The sequence below is a fragment of the Quercus lobata genome, chromosome 3 (assembly GCF_001633185.2).
Source record: "Quercus lobata isolate SW786 chromosome 3, ValleyOak3.0 Primary Assembly, whole genome shotgun sequence".
NCBI lineage: Eukaryota > Viridiplantae > Streptophyta > Magnoliopsida > Fagales > Fagaceae > Quercus > Quercus lobata.
The window spans coordinates 56,823,119-56,836,318 of record NC_044906.1 but is presented as its reverse complement, the minus strand read 5'-3'; the positions used below and the strand labels follow the sequence as shown (position 1 = coordinate 56,836,318).

Here is a 13,200-nt window from a genome sequence, read left to right as displayed (position 1 = left end):
AGCCTACCACCCGGGTGTCCCTTAAATCACACTAGTAGTTGGTACCCTAGCAGTCTAGCATTAATGCTTAGTTACATAAACTTTTGGGCTAGTGGCTACCACAGCCCAAGAGAAATGAATGTTTAGTTCCACCATGTCTATCCCAACTGCCCAACCAACCCACCAAAGTCCCAACTCCCAAAAGCCCATCAAGCAAAAATAGAGCAAATAGGATATCAGGTACACACTAGCATTTGATCCTTGGAAGCAGCGGGGTCTGGTTTTTTGGGCCCCCAAATCCAACCGAGTCCTCAACCCTTCTCTGTTTCTCTCTCTCTCATTTCCATAGCCGAAACCAGGAGCTACCTTCGCTCTCTGATTCTGTTGTACATGCTCCTGCATTGAGTACCCCATCAGGTCTCACCGTCCCAACCCTCTGCTATGCATTCACCCTGATATGTATCGCAGTCTTGGCGCACACCGCCTCATATACCGAGCTCGAATCTCACGCCTAGTAAAAACTGGTCTCATCGACCAAGCAGTCCAAGTGTTCGACGAAATGACTCAATCAAATTGCCGCATTTTCAGCATCGACTACAACCGCTTCCTCGGCGTACTGGTCCGTGAATCTCGTTTCGACTTAGCTGAGCACTACTACTACAAAATGACCCACCAGGGTTTTTCTCTAATCCCATTTACGTACTCAAGGTTCATTTCTGGTTTGTGTGAAGTCAAGAACTTTAGCCTCATTGATAAGCTTCTAGAAGACATGGATAGGCTTGGTTGTATTCCTGATATATGGGCTTTTAATATATATTTGAACCTTTTGTGTAATGAGAATAGATTAGAATTGGCTTTGCTATTGTTTTATAGAATGGTTGAGAAAGGTAGAGAGCCTGATGTTGTAACATACACTATACTAATTGATGGGTTGTGTAAAGCTAGGCGGTTTGATGCCGCGGTTGATATGTGGCGTGAAATGATTGATAAAGGGCTTAGTCCTGATAATAAGGCGTGTACAGCGCTTGTTATAGGGTTGTGTGATGGTGGGAAGGTTGATTTGGCTTATGAGCTTACAATGGGTGTGATGAAGGGTAGAGTTGAGTTTAATATTTTGATGTTCAATGCATTGATTAGTGGGTTTTGTAGAGCAGGTAGGATTGATAAGGCGCAGGCAATTAGGTCATTTATGAGGAGGAATGGGTGTGAGCCGGATTTGATTACGTACAATGTGTTATTGAATTATTGTTGTGAAGGACTTATGTTGGAGGAGGCCGAGAAGTTGATGAAGAAGATGGAGAGGAGTGGGATGGAACCGGATGTTTATAGTTATAACCAACTTTTAAAAGGGCTTTGTAAAGCAAACCTGCCGGATAAGGCTTATTTGTTGATGGTGAATAAGATGGAGGCACTGGGGTTGTGTGATGCTGTTTCGTATAATACTATTATAAGAGCCTTTTGCAAGGCATCCCGTATTAGAAGGGCTTACAAGCTCTTTGAGGAAATGCAGCGGAAGGGGATTGCACCAGATTTGGTGACGTTTACAATTCTTATAGAAGCTTTTCTTAGAGAAGGTGATTCTGTTGTAGCAAAGAAACTTCTTGATCAGATGGCTGGCATGGGTTTGTTACCTGATCGTATATTTTATACTACGATTGTTGATCATCTATGTAAGACTGGGAAAATTGTGATGGCTCATAGTGTTTTTTGTGATATGGTGGAGAAGGGAATTGCACCTGATGTGGTTTCATACAATGCCCTCATAAATGGGCTTTGCAAGGCTTCTAGAGTGAGTGAAGCCATGCTTCTTTTTGAGGAAATGCAGACGAGTGGGTCCTATCCTGATGAAGTAACTTTCAAGTTGATCATTGGAGGGCTTATACGAGAAAAGAAACTTTCATTGGCTTGTAGTGTATGGGATCAGATGATGGAGAAGGGCTTTACTCTTGACAGTGCTGTTTGTGAAACACTAATAAATGCCATCCATTCAAGAGATGCCACATGAATGTAAAAAAATGGTTTGTATCATATACTCACACCTTTTGCTTTATCTATGTTGTATCTGTTAATGATTCAAGTTTCTATGATATCGTAGAAAGGTTACTTATAAACAATTAGCAAAGTCTTGCTTTGTTGACAATATCTCAAAATAATGATTCTTCCATTTCTACATGCTATAAACATATTAAATGCCATGAACGGACTTGGTATGTTTTCTTTTTAATATATATTTTTTTCGTTAATTATCAAAAAAAAAAAAAAAAAAAATTAAATGCCATGAAATCATTAAGCATCCATTGCCATTCTATATACATGCGTGCACAAGCTTGTCTTGTTTACATTAAGTTTTTGCAATCTGGTTACTGTACAATCTATGTAATGCTAATATGCAACAGATAAAGAGTTTATAGGCTAAAGATAATGCCAACGGCAATTTTTAATGCTAGTTTTTGTTATGTTATGTTATGTATAGTGTGTTTGATATAGTTTGTTGATGGTGTGATCATTGTGTGCTTTGTGCATAGTGCTAATTGTTGGTTTGAAAATTGGCCCTCCAAGTAGGTAGACCAGTCATTTGGTTTATCATCTTATATTTCATCTCATATTTGTAGTGATTAACCTGTTTTGATTAAAAAAACATAAATTCTTTTGTATTCTATTATCTTTTAGCAAAAGTGAACTTCAAAACTATATATTAAGATAACACCAATGTATAAATTTTTACGCTAATGTACTCTTCTGTTCTCGTATTAATAGTTAAGCAGCTCATGTGCACAGGATATCCTAAGTTCTTTTGCATATGATTAAATCTTCTGTATTTTCAGGTTGAATTTTATGGTATTGATGCCGTTTTGGTCTTTATAGCCTGTGGCAGAACACATGTTTGCCAGTATTAATTGGTTTGACATTGAGCTCGTCAGGCCTATCCTGTTCTGCCCTGTTGCCCTTCTTGGAAGTTTCCCAAAAATGGTACTCAGGTATGAGCTGCTCCTCCTCCTTGAGTTTTATGATAGATAAATATTTTACCATCAGTGCAAGATTTTTACTTGCTGCATGAGTCACGAAAAAGGCGTTGCTGAGAGGGGCATGTTGTGGAGTATTACTGACAAAAATGCTTCTGTTTATGTTTACTGGGCAGGACATACTCTTTCTTAAACCAAACATCTCCTAGAAAATTAGGCTTCATCACATGTAATTTATCTCTCTGAATTTAATAATTCTCTCTCCTTTCATAATGTATAACCCTACTCTCAATATATTTTCAAGTTATCTAGTAAATGTTGGTCAACATAGCTTCAAATTATGCTTATGTTATTTCTTCGGGCTAATTATAGATTACCCACTTGTGATTAGGCCTGATTTCATGTTGCTTACTTATGGTTTGAAAAATGTTACTTTACCCACCTGAGGTTGGCTTTGTTATACAACTGTTACCCACCTCATCACTTTCACTGTTAAAAACATTAAAAAAAAAATCAGAAAAACAAGATCTAAAAGGGGTATTTGAAAAAATTATAGAAGTGGCCTATGTTTTGGCTTAAGAACACAAAAGGAAAACCATAAAAATGGATTTGGGTTTTTAATATTTACTTACAAAAAATTACTCTAATTTTGACATCCCCAGATGGGGGACATTTTGCACTCTTAAGAGAAATCTCTTCCTCTGCCGAGTTCAGGTCGTCCAACCTGAACCAAAGGATGCTTTCATGAAAGGTTCACTTTTGATGGGAGGTTAAATTTGGAGGCAGCAAAGCAACTGGAAGGGAAAGTATAGAATGGATGTCTTCATGGCAGAAGGTATAGTGCCAGCTGTTATTTCAAAGCTCCTTTTCTTATGCAGAAGCAATTGGATTCTTTACTCAAGCTTCGGGTATTTAAAGGATAATTCTAGTTATTCATATTTCCCTTTCCTATGTGGATGTTTATCTGTTACTTTCAAGATTTTATAGTGAAAAGCCTAGAAGGGTTCTTTCAAGATTTTATATTGAAAAGCCAAAGATTTTATAGAGAAAATACCAATGATTGAAGGTCGGGGCACCTCCTGAAGTGGTGGCTATTATAGAGAAAATACCAATGGTTTTAGGTCGGGGCACCTCCTGAAGTGGTGGCTATTATAGAGAAAATACCAATGGTTGTACGTTGGGGAACGTCCTGAAGTGGTGGCTAGGTTAGAGGAGGCCTATGAAAATCCATATCCATTCCTAGGGTTTTCCTTTACTGTTCTTAAGCCAAAGCATAAGAAACTTCTTCAATATTTATAAATATCCCTTTTCGATCTTGATTTCTCTGTTTAAAAAAAAAATGTTTTTTTATGTTTTGAATGGTGAAAGTGATGAGGTGGGTAATGGATGCATAATTGGGCTAACGGGACACTTTTCAAACTTTAGGAAGGCAACATGAAATCGGGCCTAATCACAGGTAAGTGATCTGTAATTAGCCCTATTTCTTTCTACCTTTTTGTAGTTTTTTTATGTGATATGTCGTGACATGTTTCATTTTTTTTTTAATAAGTTCTCTTGCTTGCTTACTGTCCCTGCTAGTTACATTAATAAAACCATTTCTATTGTTCATGCTCTAGGGCCTTCCATTTATGATGATTTTGTACTTGTGATCTTGGAACTCTCCCTCACTCTCTAAGGAACCAAACTAACTCTTTACAGATTTTCACTATTGATTCTCTTAGGTATTAAGGCCTCTACAGCATGAAAAAAGGGAAGAGACTCTAATGATTCAATTTGAATTTGAAATTTAGATGCAGAGGTATGGATTTCTCATCCAAATGCATTAAATTCAACACCTGGTCCTTTTATTTATTTACGTTTTTATTTTGTTTTTAATTTAACATAGGGACTGATATACAACTTTTGCTAAACTTTTAACCAGATTTTTTGCAGCTGAAGAGAAATTTATAGGGAATGGAGCAGAAGTTTTGTTCCAAGGACTTGAAACCACGTTGCTGCCCAGTTTTGTGATTGAATAGTTGAAAATGATTACAAGCCCAGGAAAAGAGTTTGAAATTTTATCTAGAACAATGAGGGCAATGTCTGAAGGACATGCAGAGTATAATAATCCCACAACTATGATGGGAGGACACACTGATAATTCATAATCGATACATGAGAACTAACCAAATTCCTGTTGAAGCTATGTTTCACTTGCAAACTTTACCCTCGTCACTTTTAACCAGTGAATGAGAGACCTCAAAGTTTTAGGATTGCCTGTAGCTCTTGACCCTGAGTCACAAGCCAGAGCATGTGTCGCATTGGGTCTAACTATGTAGAGCTGCCTTTAATTAGATAAGGTGGTTTGGTTTCATAGGCATCATCTGTGATAATTAAGAATCTATATACTCATAGAAGACATGAATTTGGACGGATACCTATTGATGGTGTAAAAAAATTTCATAACAAGCTTCAATCTTTCTAAGAACTTGTCAAACAGAGATAGGAATTCAGTCTGTATAGATGAGTTGTTTTTGTTTCGTGCTTCCCTCCATTTAAATTCACCATTTTTTTTTTTAAATGTAAGAAGGTAAACCCTTCAACATTTGCAACTTTTTAAGAGCCATAGAGGATAGTGAGGACGAGCAAAGTTGAAGCCAATGAGTGGACGGTAGATTGCACAGACAGCAGCGAACAGCTAGCGGCGGTTGGCACAAGGTGATGATAAGGTTTTACTGAAGTCAGTAAGTCACTACTTTGTGTTTTGCCGAAAAACAGTGGGTCTTATGCACTGTTTACTTTTTTCAACAAATAAAAAAAAAACTTTAAAATTGAATTTCACGGCACTATTTACATATTTAAAAATTATTTTATTATAGTATTTTCAGTTTTCAGAAATAAGCAGTATTCAAACAAATCCATATCTCATCAACTAATTTATGAAATTGTGCGCAAAACATTAGGCAAATGAGAGAGGGTGGTAATGGTGTAAAGGAGGTTTAAAAAAAAGTGCCTTGTCGGATAATGTATGTACTTTAACCAGGATGTTTGGTGTTCTGTAACAGAACTTGTTTCTTTGTGTGGAAGTGGAACGAAAGGGAAAAGTCATGCTTGCCATCAGTAAAGGTCTCATTGACACACTGAAAATCAGAGGATTTGCTTGGCATAATAGTCTTTCCATAACACAAAATGTTAATTTAAGTACTAGAAGTGGCCCCAAGCCCTGTATGAGTTGCCAGCATCTGATACGGTATCCTGCAATATATGCGTTCATAAACAACTTAGTGTAACTCACCTTAGTAGAGAATTAAAAGTAAAAGGTGTCGCCAAGATTACTTGCCTCCAATACTTAGCTTATGTTCGATTCTTTGCCCTGTACATGAATCATTCTTGAAGTTCTCATGAAGTCATCCTCTCTCCCACTAGCAATAATAACTGCTCTACATATTTCCCCTCCTAATCTTCGTCATTGCCCAGGCACGAATATCCATAATAGCCATGCTGCATCAGGAACGTGATACCGACCCTGATCAGCAACCTGAAACCAACCCTTATTTTCGCCCACTGTCACTAGACCAACGTTCCCAGCGCCCCCCATCGCAAGACCAACGTTCCCAGCGCCCACCGTCACATGACCAACGTTCCCAGCCACCCTTTGCACAGGGACAGCCACCCAATCAATGGCCACAACCACCTTCCAAAAAGGGAAAAAAATCCAAGCAGGGTGGTCAAGAGCAACGCCAGCCATCGCGTCCACGGCAACAAGATCAACAGTCCCCTGGGTCTGCAGATCATTTTCCCCTGAATGCTGCTCTGCCATCTAGCCAATCGAAGCCAAATCAGCAACGTCTCAACTCACAAGACCCCTCTTCACCGCCACCTGTCCCATCTACACTGCCTTCTGGCCAAAGGACGCAAAATGAGCAGGCCCCGCCACATGGGTCTTCATCGCCACCTAACTGGAGGCAACATCCGCAGCGCCAGGGTCAATACCAATCAGGCCTGACGATATTGCCACGAGAGCATCATCATCGACACAAACCTTTAACGTGGTTTCTTGCAGTGTTCTGTGCAATTCTTTGGGTTGTCATAATCGTAGGAGGCCTAATTGTCCTCATAGTCTATCTTGTTTATCGGCCACGGCTCCCCCGGTTTGATATATCTGCTGCCACCTTGAATGCAGCCTATCTTGACATGGGTTATCTGCTCAATGCTGATGTTACTATGCTCGCAAACTTCTCAAATCCAAACAGGAAAGTGAACGTTGATTTCAGTTACATGTACATTGATCTATACTATGGAAGTACCCTTATTGCTACTCAATATGTTCCACCATTCTATGCCACACGGGCCCAATCCAAGTTTGCTTATATTCATATGGTGACTAGTCAGGTTGGGATTCCACTGGTAGCAGCCCGAAGGCTTAAGAAGCAGATAGAAGCCGAAGGGGTCCAGTTTCAAGTGAAAGGTTATTTCAGGGCACGATCTACTTTGGGGAGGCTCCTAAAATACTCGTATTTGTTGCATACTCATTGCTATATTCTCATGTCTGGACCTCCTACCGGGGCTTTGATTAGGAGCGAATGCAGAACGAAACGCTGAAGAAGCATATTGCGTTATTATAAACACCATCCAAACTTATGACGTTTGGGCACTCATGTAGCCGTGGACCGTGAGTGTGTATTGCTTTTCTCGGACTATAGAGAGTATTATTTCGCCATATGCTACAACATCGAGTAATTTTTTTCATCACATTACCAAAACCCTGTCTTTTTGTTAAGATCATTTTTTTTTTTTAAGTATTGATACGAAAATACTATTGATGCAAAATATTACTTCATTTGTATGGTAAACAATCTCGAAGTATTTTGTGTATTCTGTGTATTTCAAAGTATTCTGTGGATTCTTACAGTTGACTTGGTAAACTGTCATGAATACAATATTTTCTTGAGAAAGTTTAGGGACAATTTCACAACATTTTTACAATGCCCTTAGTTGTGAAAATGTTGTGATATTTTTTCAATTATAATATAAAATAATTATATCAACAATTTCCTTTTTAGAGGGGTCTCCACCTTCGGGCCCAACGTGTCGCTATATTTTCTTAGTTTCAATCTGTGTAATCCCAATAAACAGAGGACCCGCAGATTAAAATAACATGCAAACATATCGTGAATTATGACATGATACAATACAAGTAAAATTCAAGGCAAAGTAGCATTTCATCATAAATAGCAAAAGGCACAAAGAATTCCTAGTGATTCATGAATGGAGTATTGCAGAATTACATGACAACATAGTAAAGGTCTTCCTCATCATTCCAACAACATAACCAACACTGGGCAAATTTGTCCATAGTAATCAACTCGTATACAAAAATGGAAAACAGATACAACGCATTTCTTGGTACAAAATTGGACAAAGGAGAATGCTTCTCCTGAGAATGGGATTATCTACACAAGCTCAATAAAACAAGAATCAAAGAAGTCATGAAATCATGACCAGGCCTCATATGCTGCAACTTTAGACAATAAATAAAAGTAATGCAACAAGAAATGCCAGCCCTTTGACTCTTACCAAAAACCACTTCAAGCAATTAACATACCACCACCAGAATGAAAAACCAAACCTCTCACAGAAATCTCCTGTATTGATCCCTGGTAAAGAATGGGTGCTTGAGGGCTTCACGAGCTGTTAGTCGCTTGGAGGGGTCATATCTAAGTAGACCTTGCAATAGGTCAATAAGATCCCCTGCTGAGTGATCTACATGCTGCATTACTAGATTCTGCCAAAGCAAAACAGAACACAGAGCAAAATCATATGCGTAGGTTTATCCAGACATTTTGTCCCAAAAGTTAAGCTAGGAAAAGGCAACATCATACACACCTGAAGACGGGGTAACTTGATAACAGCTTTAATACTTTCCCGAGAGGCTGCACCTTCTGGCCAGTCCAATCTACCCCTTCTGACATACTTCTCTGCATGGCGGCTGAAACAGAAACAATTGTAGACATAGATGAACTACTGTTTTCTATAAACATAAAAATGCTGATATAGTCAATGGAAGTCCTTGAATGGGAACGCACTCAGCTCTTTTCAACATGTGCTGAGGTAATGGGCCTAGAACCCTTTCCATCATGGCTAGGTGCTCTAAGTTCTCATGTGTCTGAAATAAAGCTTCTCCCTGCAATCAATTGCATTTCTTTATCAGCATTCGTAACACTTGCACAGTAAAGCCATCTGGCTTACAATTCAACATAGATCTGAGATGTTAGACATACAGAGCACAGTTCTACCAAGATACAACCAATACTCCATATGTCACATGGATAACTCCATCCAAGTCCTGGAAAGACATATAAAGCTTATACCCATAAATTTCAACAAGATATGGAACAGGAAGAACTGGCAAAAGAGTAGTCAAAACATTAGCATACCAAGAATAACCTCAGGGGCACGGTAGTGTCTAGTAGAGACAATATAGTTGTGGTCTTGATGCTCATAAGCTGTGCTGCCAAAATCAATAACCTTAATTGCGCTAGACTTTGGCAACCGCTTATAATAGGTTCCCTCCTTTGGTGACCGGGATGTAACCTGTAGTGGATTGAAAAGTTATTGCATGAAATCCTCCTTCAAGGAAGTACCAAAGCAAAAATTGAGAACGTGCAAAGTAGAAGGTGTACCTTGTAGTCAGGTACTTTTACATACTCTGGAGAAACAAAAAGTATGTTCTCAGGCTTCAAGTCCGTGTGAATAAGGCGCATATCATGCATAACTGCCAAATTCATAGACCACAACCAACAAAAGAACACATACCATCAGATTATTTTTATTAAAAAAAACTTTTACGTCTCAAACTCAATAGAGTTTTCATGTATAACGCCAAAATGAAAAAATTATGTAAACAACGTTACAAAATTCCCTGAGCAGTAAAAGAAGGTTTTAAGAAATTCCCAGAAGATCAGTTTCCATCAACATTGACAAGAATAAAAAAGAAATAGCAGAAGTAACAACTACACACATGCCACACATTCCAACAGTTGCCTGCCAAGCTCGCGGACAAGATCAACAGGAAATGGGCGATAATTATTTTTCCGGAGAAAATCGTATAAGCTTGGTCCAAGCATCTCAAAGACCTGTTAAGACCATTTAAATCACAGTGGCAAGTCTTAAGGCACAAATATTTTTGAAGCTGGGAAAATCATGTTATCATAAATCAACTCATACTTACAATACATATATGGTTACGATAGTCAAACCAATTCCGTATTTGTACACAACTGCAAAGAATAAAACCACTCCACTAATATAAAATTCATCTCAAAACTGATGAAGCAGAAGGAGAGATAATATTATAAGCAAAAGTACACTAACCGACTTCCAGTTCTGTCATACTTTCCAAGCAACTGGAGCACATCAATTTCTATCATTGCTGCTTCACGGTACTTCTTAATACTTCTCACAACTTTTATGGCAACCATCTCCCTTGTTTCCTTATCCCAGCATTCAAGAACCTGACCAAAGGTGCCTGCAGAATGAAAGGGATACTGGATGAGGAATGCATGGTACGAAGAAATTCAACTTTAAAAAAGAAAAGAATACAAACAGAGAGTTAAAAATACTAACCTTCACCAATCTTTCTGTGGATCTTATCTGCAATAAGGAAAGCACACACAGGAATGACTTAATCAGAGCAAGAACAACTAAACCAAACTGATAGAGTATTGTGTAATGGGTACAGGAAGAAAAAATTAAATAAATATAAAGGAAATCCATTGGGTGAGGTTAATCCCAAAGGCATAATGACTTTGGGGTGGATAAATTTCCTTTTTTTGGGGGTGGGGGGGGGGGGGGTATTGTGTAATGGGTACAGGAAGAAAAAATTAAATAAATATAAAGGAAATCCATTGGGTGAGGTTAATCCCAAAGGCATAATGACTTTGGGGTGGATGAATTTCCTTTTTTTGGGGGTGGGTTGGGTGGGGGGGGAGGATGATTGAATATGAAGACTGTTTTAGACTCCTGTTGCACAAGACAGAGAACTGACGACTCTAAGAAACTATTAAAACCTATACAAAATGCCTGAAAATAAACCATCTATTATCCAATTCTATATCATCTCCACTACCCTAAATACTATCCTCCTATTCGTATATCAGTAGTTTTCTACTCATAAATCACATTCATAACTAACAATTAAAAATGAGGATAAATTTAGTTTTAGAAAGCTATGTAAATAAAATAACAAAAGACTATGAACTTGTGATCAATAGTTTGGTGGAAAATTTTATCATGCTTTGGGGCAGATAATAGAATGTAACAAAAGCTTTTCAATGGTGATTGTGTGTAATTACAGCGTGATGTCAAATTATCTCCAAGCGCAAACATGTAATGTCCATCTTTGTCATCGTCACGCCATGGGGGAGAGCCTTTTTGAGCCAATCCCTTTACAAATAGACTAGCATGGTCTGGTAGTATCCTTGAAGGTCCAAAGCTTGTCCCACTCTCAAAATCTTGCCCACAATATATTCCTGACTCAGCCTACACACAGCCATATATTCATTCTCCGCCAAACAAAAAAATAATTAATAAAACATATCCCCCCACCTTAAACCACTATTCTTTTTAAGTTACTCACCTCTCTATTTCTCATCAACCAAACAGAAAATCAATCTTTGCAAAATTATAAAAGCAAAGCACACATTACACCATAAACCAATACAGAAAACATGACATATTTAACAGAAATAATGCAAATTCCTATCTGCTCAATTAGGTATCCAAATTTTTTTTTAAAAGAAACCCATTATAGGTTGGAAAAATTTCCAGGAAATACTTTGCAGGAAAACTTAAAGATCAGCAAATTCATATATTTTGTTCTTCATTGAATATTTCCTTGAAAATAATAAAAATGGAACATATTTATAGGCCTAAAAATTTCAATTTTTTTTTGGTTCTTGAACTATTCCCAAACCAAAAAATTCCCAGGAAGCAACCAAAAAAAAAAAAAAAAAGTTGACTTTTTTAACTGTAAATAATTATCACCAAGAAAATTTAACCTCCCTAACAAAATTCCCATTCATCCAAATATTTCAAGAACCAAAAAAAAAAAAAAAACTGAGAAAATTAGAGAAAGCAAAAAATGAAGAAAAAACTGTACCTTGTTGGTTTGGGGTTGAGCGAGTTCCCAAGCTAACCTGGGTCTCTTTCTGGGTCGCCGATCCATGTGAGAATGAGGGAACTCACTCACATAGTCCATCTCCATTTCATCGATCTCTCTCTCTCTCTCTCTCTCACTCCAAGAAACCCTAACCCTAACCCTAACCCTAATTCTAACCCTAATTTTAGATTTTGATAGATTGATTTTTTTTTTTTGCTACGATGCGAAAATCGCAACGGTTGTGGTGCAGAGGAGAAGGAGAAACCGAAATAGCCTTTAACCAATTAGACAGTGTTCTTTGTCAGCTGTTCCCAGTCGTTGGATTCATTTCTGATCGTTAATCTGAACCGTCCGTCGTGGCTATACCATCCATACTAATGGATAGCTGGATTTTTAAGTTCTGAACCATGGTTGAGTTACCTTTTCGCCCCCTCTTAGAATATACTGTTTCTGGAACCTTTGATTCTATTTTCCCCTTATATATATATATTTTTTTAATCTGTAGTTTTATTATTATTATTATTTTAAATTGTGAATTACATAGGTTTGATTTTAATAAATTCTTATTATTATTTTTCATTTGATTCTATTTTCCCCTTTTTTTTTTAAATATTTTTTAATCTGTAGTTTTAGTATTAGTATTATTATTATTTTTCATTTGGTTGCATGGAAAAGAAGGGAAATAAGTGTGATAGATCTAATAAGTGTCTTTCATTTCGTTGCATGGAAAATGGAACTTGTCATCCATTCTCTCTCCTTCCATCCAACAAAACAAATAAGTGTGATAGATCTAATTTTAATAGATCAATGGATTATTGAAATATTGCAGACATATAATTTTTAATTATTAAAATTCATTCTTCAAATCCTCAAGGGTAAAATAATAATTTCACATAGGTGGAAAATTCCAGAATTGGCAACCAAAAAAAAAAAAAAAAACCATATGAGGTCATTATTAAAATTAAGGGTAAAATAGTCTTGTTCTAGAGTTCAAGTAATACAAAATGACACTATTCTAAAGAAAAGGACATTTTTTATTGGTCAAAAGTGTAGTTAGTAAAAATATGTTATGCTTTTGATATCTAATGGAATGGAGCTTATTGTATATCTAATAGAATT

The 13,200-nt window shown here is 37.3% G+C and overlaps 3 protein-coding genes across 12 annotated transcripts; 2 read left to right on the top strand and 1 right to left on the bottom strand.

The window, feature by feature from the left end:
* The first annotated feature begins 233 nt into the window (after positions 1-233).
* Positions 234-5,401, top strand: LOC115982859 (pentatricopeptide repeat-containing protein At1g13040, mitochondrial-like). 9 transcript variants are annotated; one of them, XM_031105589.1, is made up of 7 exons: positions 303-1,997; positions 2,805-2,957; positions 3,119-3,171; positions 3,605-3,777; positions 4,311-4,398; positions 4,664-4,740; positions 4,864-5,401. In XM_031105589.1, exon 1 carries the CDS (start codon positions 437-439, stop codon positions 1,982-1,984), a length of 1,548 nt encoding a protein of 515 aa, XP_030961449.1. In that variant the 5' UTR covers positions 303-436; the 3' UTR covers positions 1,985-1,997; positions 2,805-2,957; positions 3,119-3,171; positions 3,605-3,777; positions 4,311-4,398; positions 4,664-4,740; positions 4,864-5,401. The 9 variants fall into 9 exon arrangements, with proteins under 9 accessions (XP_030961454.1, XP_030961449.1, XP_030961447.1 ...); XM_031105594.1 differs by lacking the exon at positions 3,119-3,171 and having other exon boundaries at positions 234-1,997; XM_031105587.1 differs by lacking the exon at positions 3,119-3,171 and having other exon boundaries at positions 4,368-4,398.
* Positions 5,402-6,419: 1,018 nt separating this feature from the next.
* On the top strand, positions 6,420-7,523 carry LOC115981121 (NDR1/HIN1-like protein 13). The gene has a single exon (XM_031103304.1). It carries the CDS (start codon positions 6,420-6,422, stop codon positions 7,521-7,523), a length of 1,104 nt encoding a protein of 367 aa, XP_030959164.1.
* A 659-nt stretch (positions 7,524-8,182) lies between these two features.
* Positions 8,183-12,278, bottom strand: LOC115982401 (serine/threonine-protein kinase AFC1-like). Of its 2 annotated transcripts, XM_031104987.1 has the most exons (12): positions 12,082-12,278; positions 11,276-11,462; positions 10,548-10,574; positions 10,296-10,449; positions 10,153-10,201; positions 9,943-10,057; positions 9,605-9,696; positions 9,359-9,515; positions 9,203-9,267; positions 9,008-9,105; positions 8,808-8,910; positions 8,183-8,706 (listed from the first exon to the last, which is right to left on the bottom strand). In XM_031104987.1, the coding sequence occupies exons 1-12, from the start codon at positions 12,184-12,186 to the stop codon at positions 8,554-8,556; spliced, it is 1,305 nt and encodes a 434-aa protein (XP_030960847.1). In that variant the 5' UTR covers positions 12,187-12,278; the 3' UTR covers positions 8,183-8,553. The 2 variants fall into 2 exon arrangements, with proteins under 2 accessions (XP_030960847.1, XP_030960848.1); XM_031104988.1 differs by lacking the exon at positions 11,276-11,462 and having other exon boundaries at positions 8,196-8,706; positions 12,082-12,171.
* Positions 12,279-13,200: the final 922 nt, after the last annotated feature.

Bases quoted from the DNA above. Each gene is read 5' to 3' on its own strand.
- LOC115981121 (XM_031103304.1), top strand. From the start codon at position 6,420: ATGCTGCATCAGGAACGTGATACCGACCCTGATCAGCAACCTGAAACC.
- LOC115982859 (XM_031105594.1), top strand. From the start codon at position 437: ATGTATCGCAGTCTTGGCGCACACCGCCTCATATACCGAGCTCGAATC.
- LOC115982401 (XM_031104987.1), bottom strand. From the start codon at position 12,186: ATGGAGATGGACTATGTGAGTGAGTTCCCTCATTCTCACATGGATCGG. The intron at 10,575-11,275 runs GTAATTACACAC...TCCTTATTGCAG, and splicing joins AGATAATTTGACATCACGCT to ATAAGATCCACAGAAAGATT. The intron at 9,516-9,604 runs GTACACCTTCTA...AATCCACTACAG, and splicing joins TAAAAGTACCTGACTACAAG to GTTACATCCCGGTCACCAAA.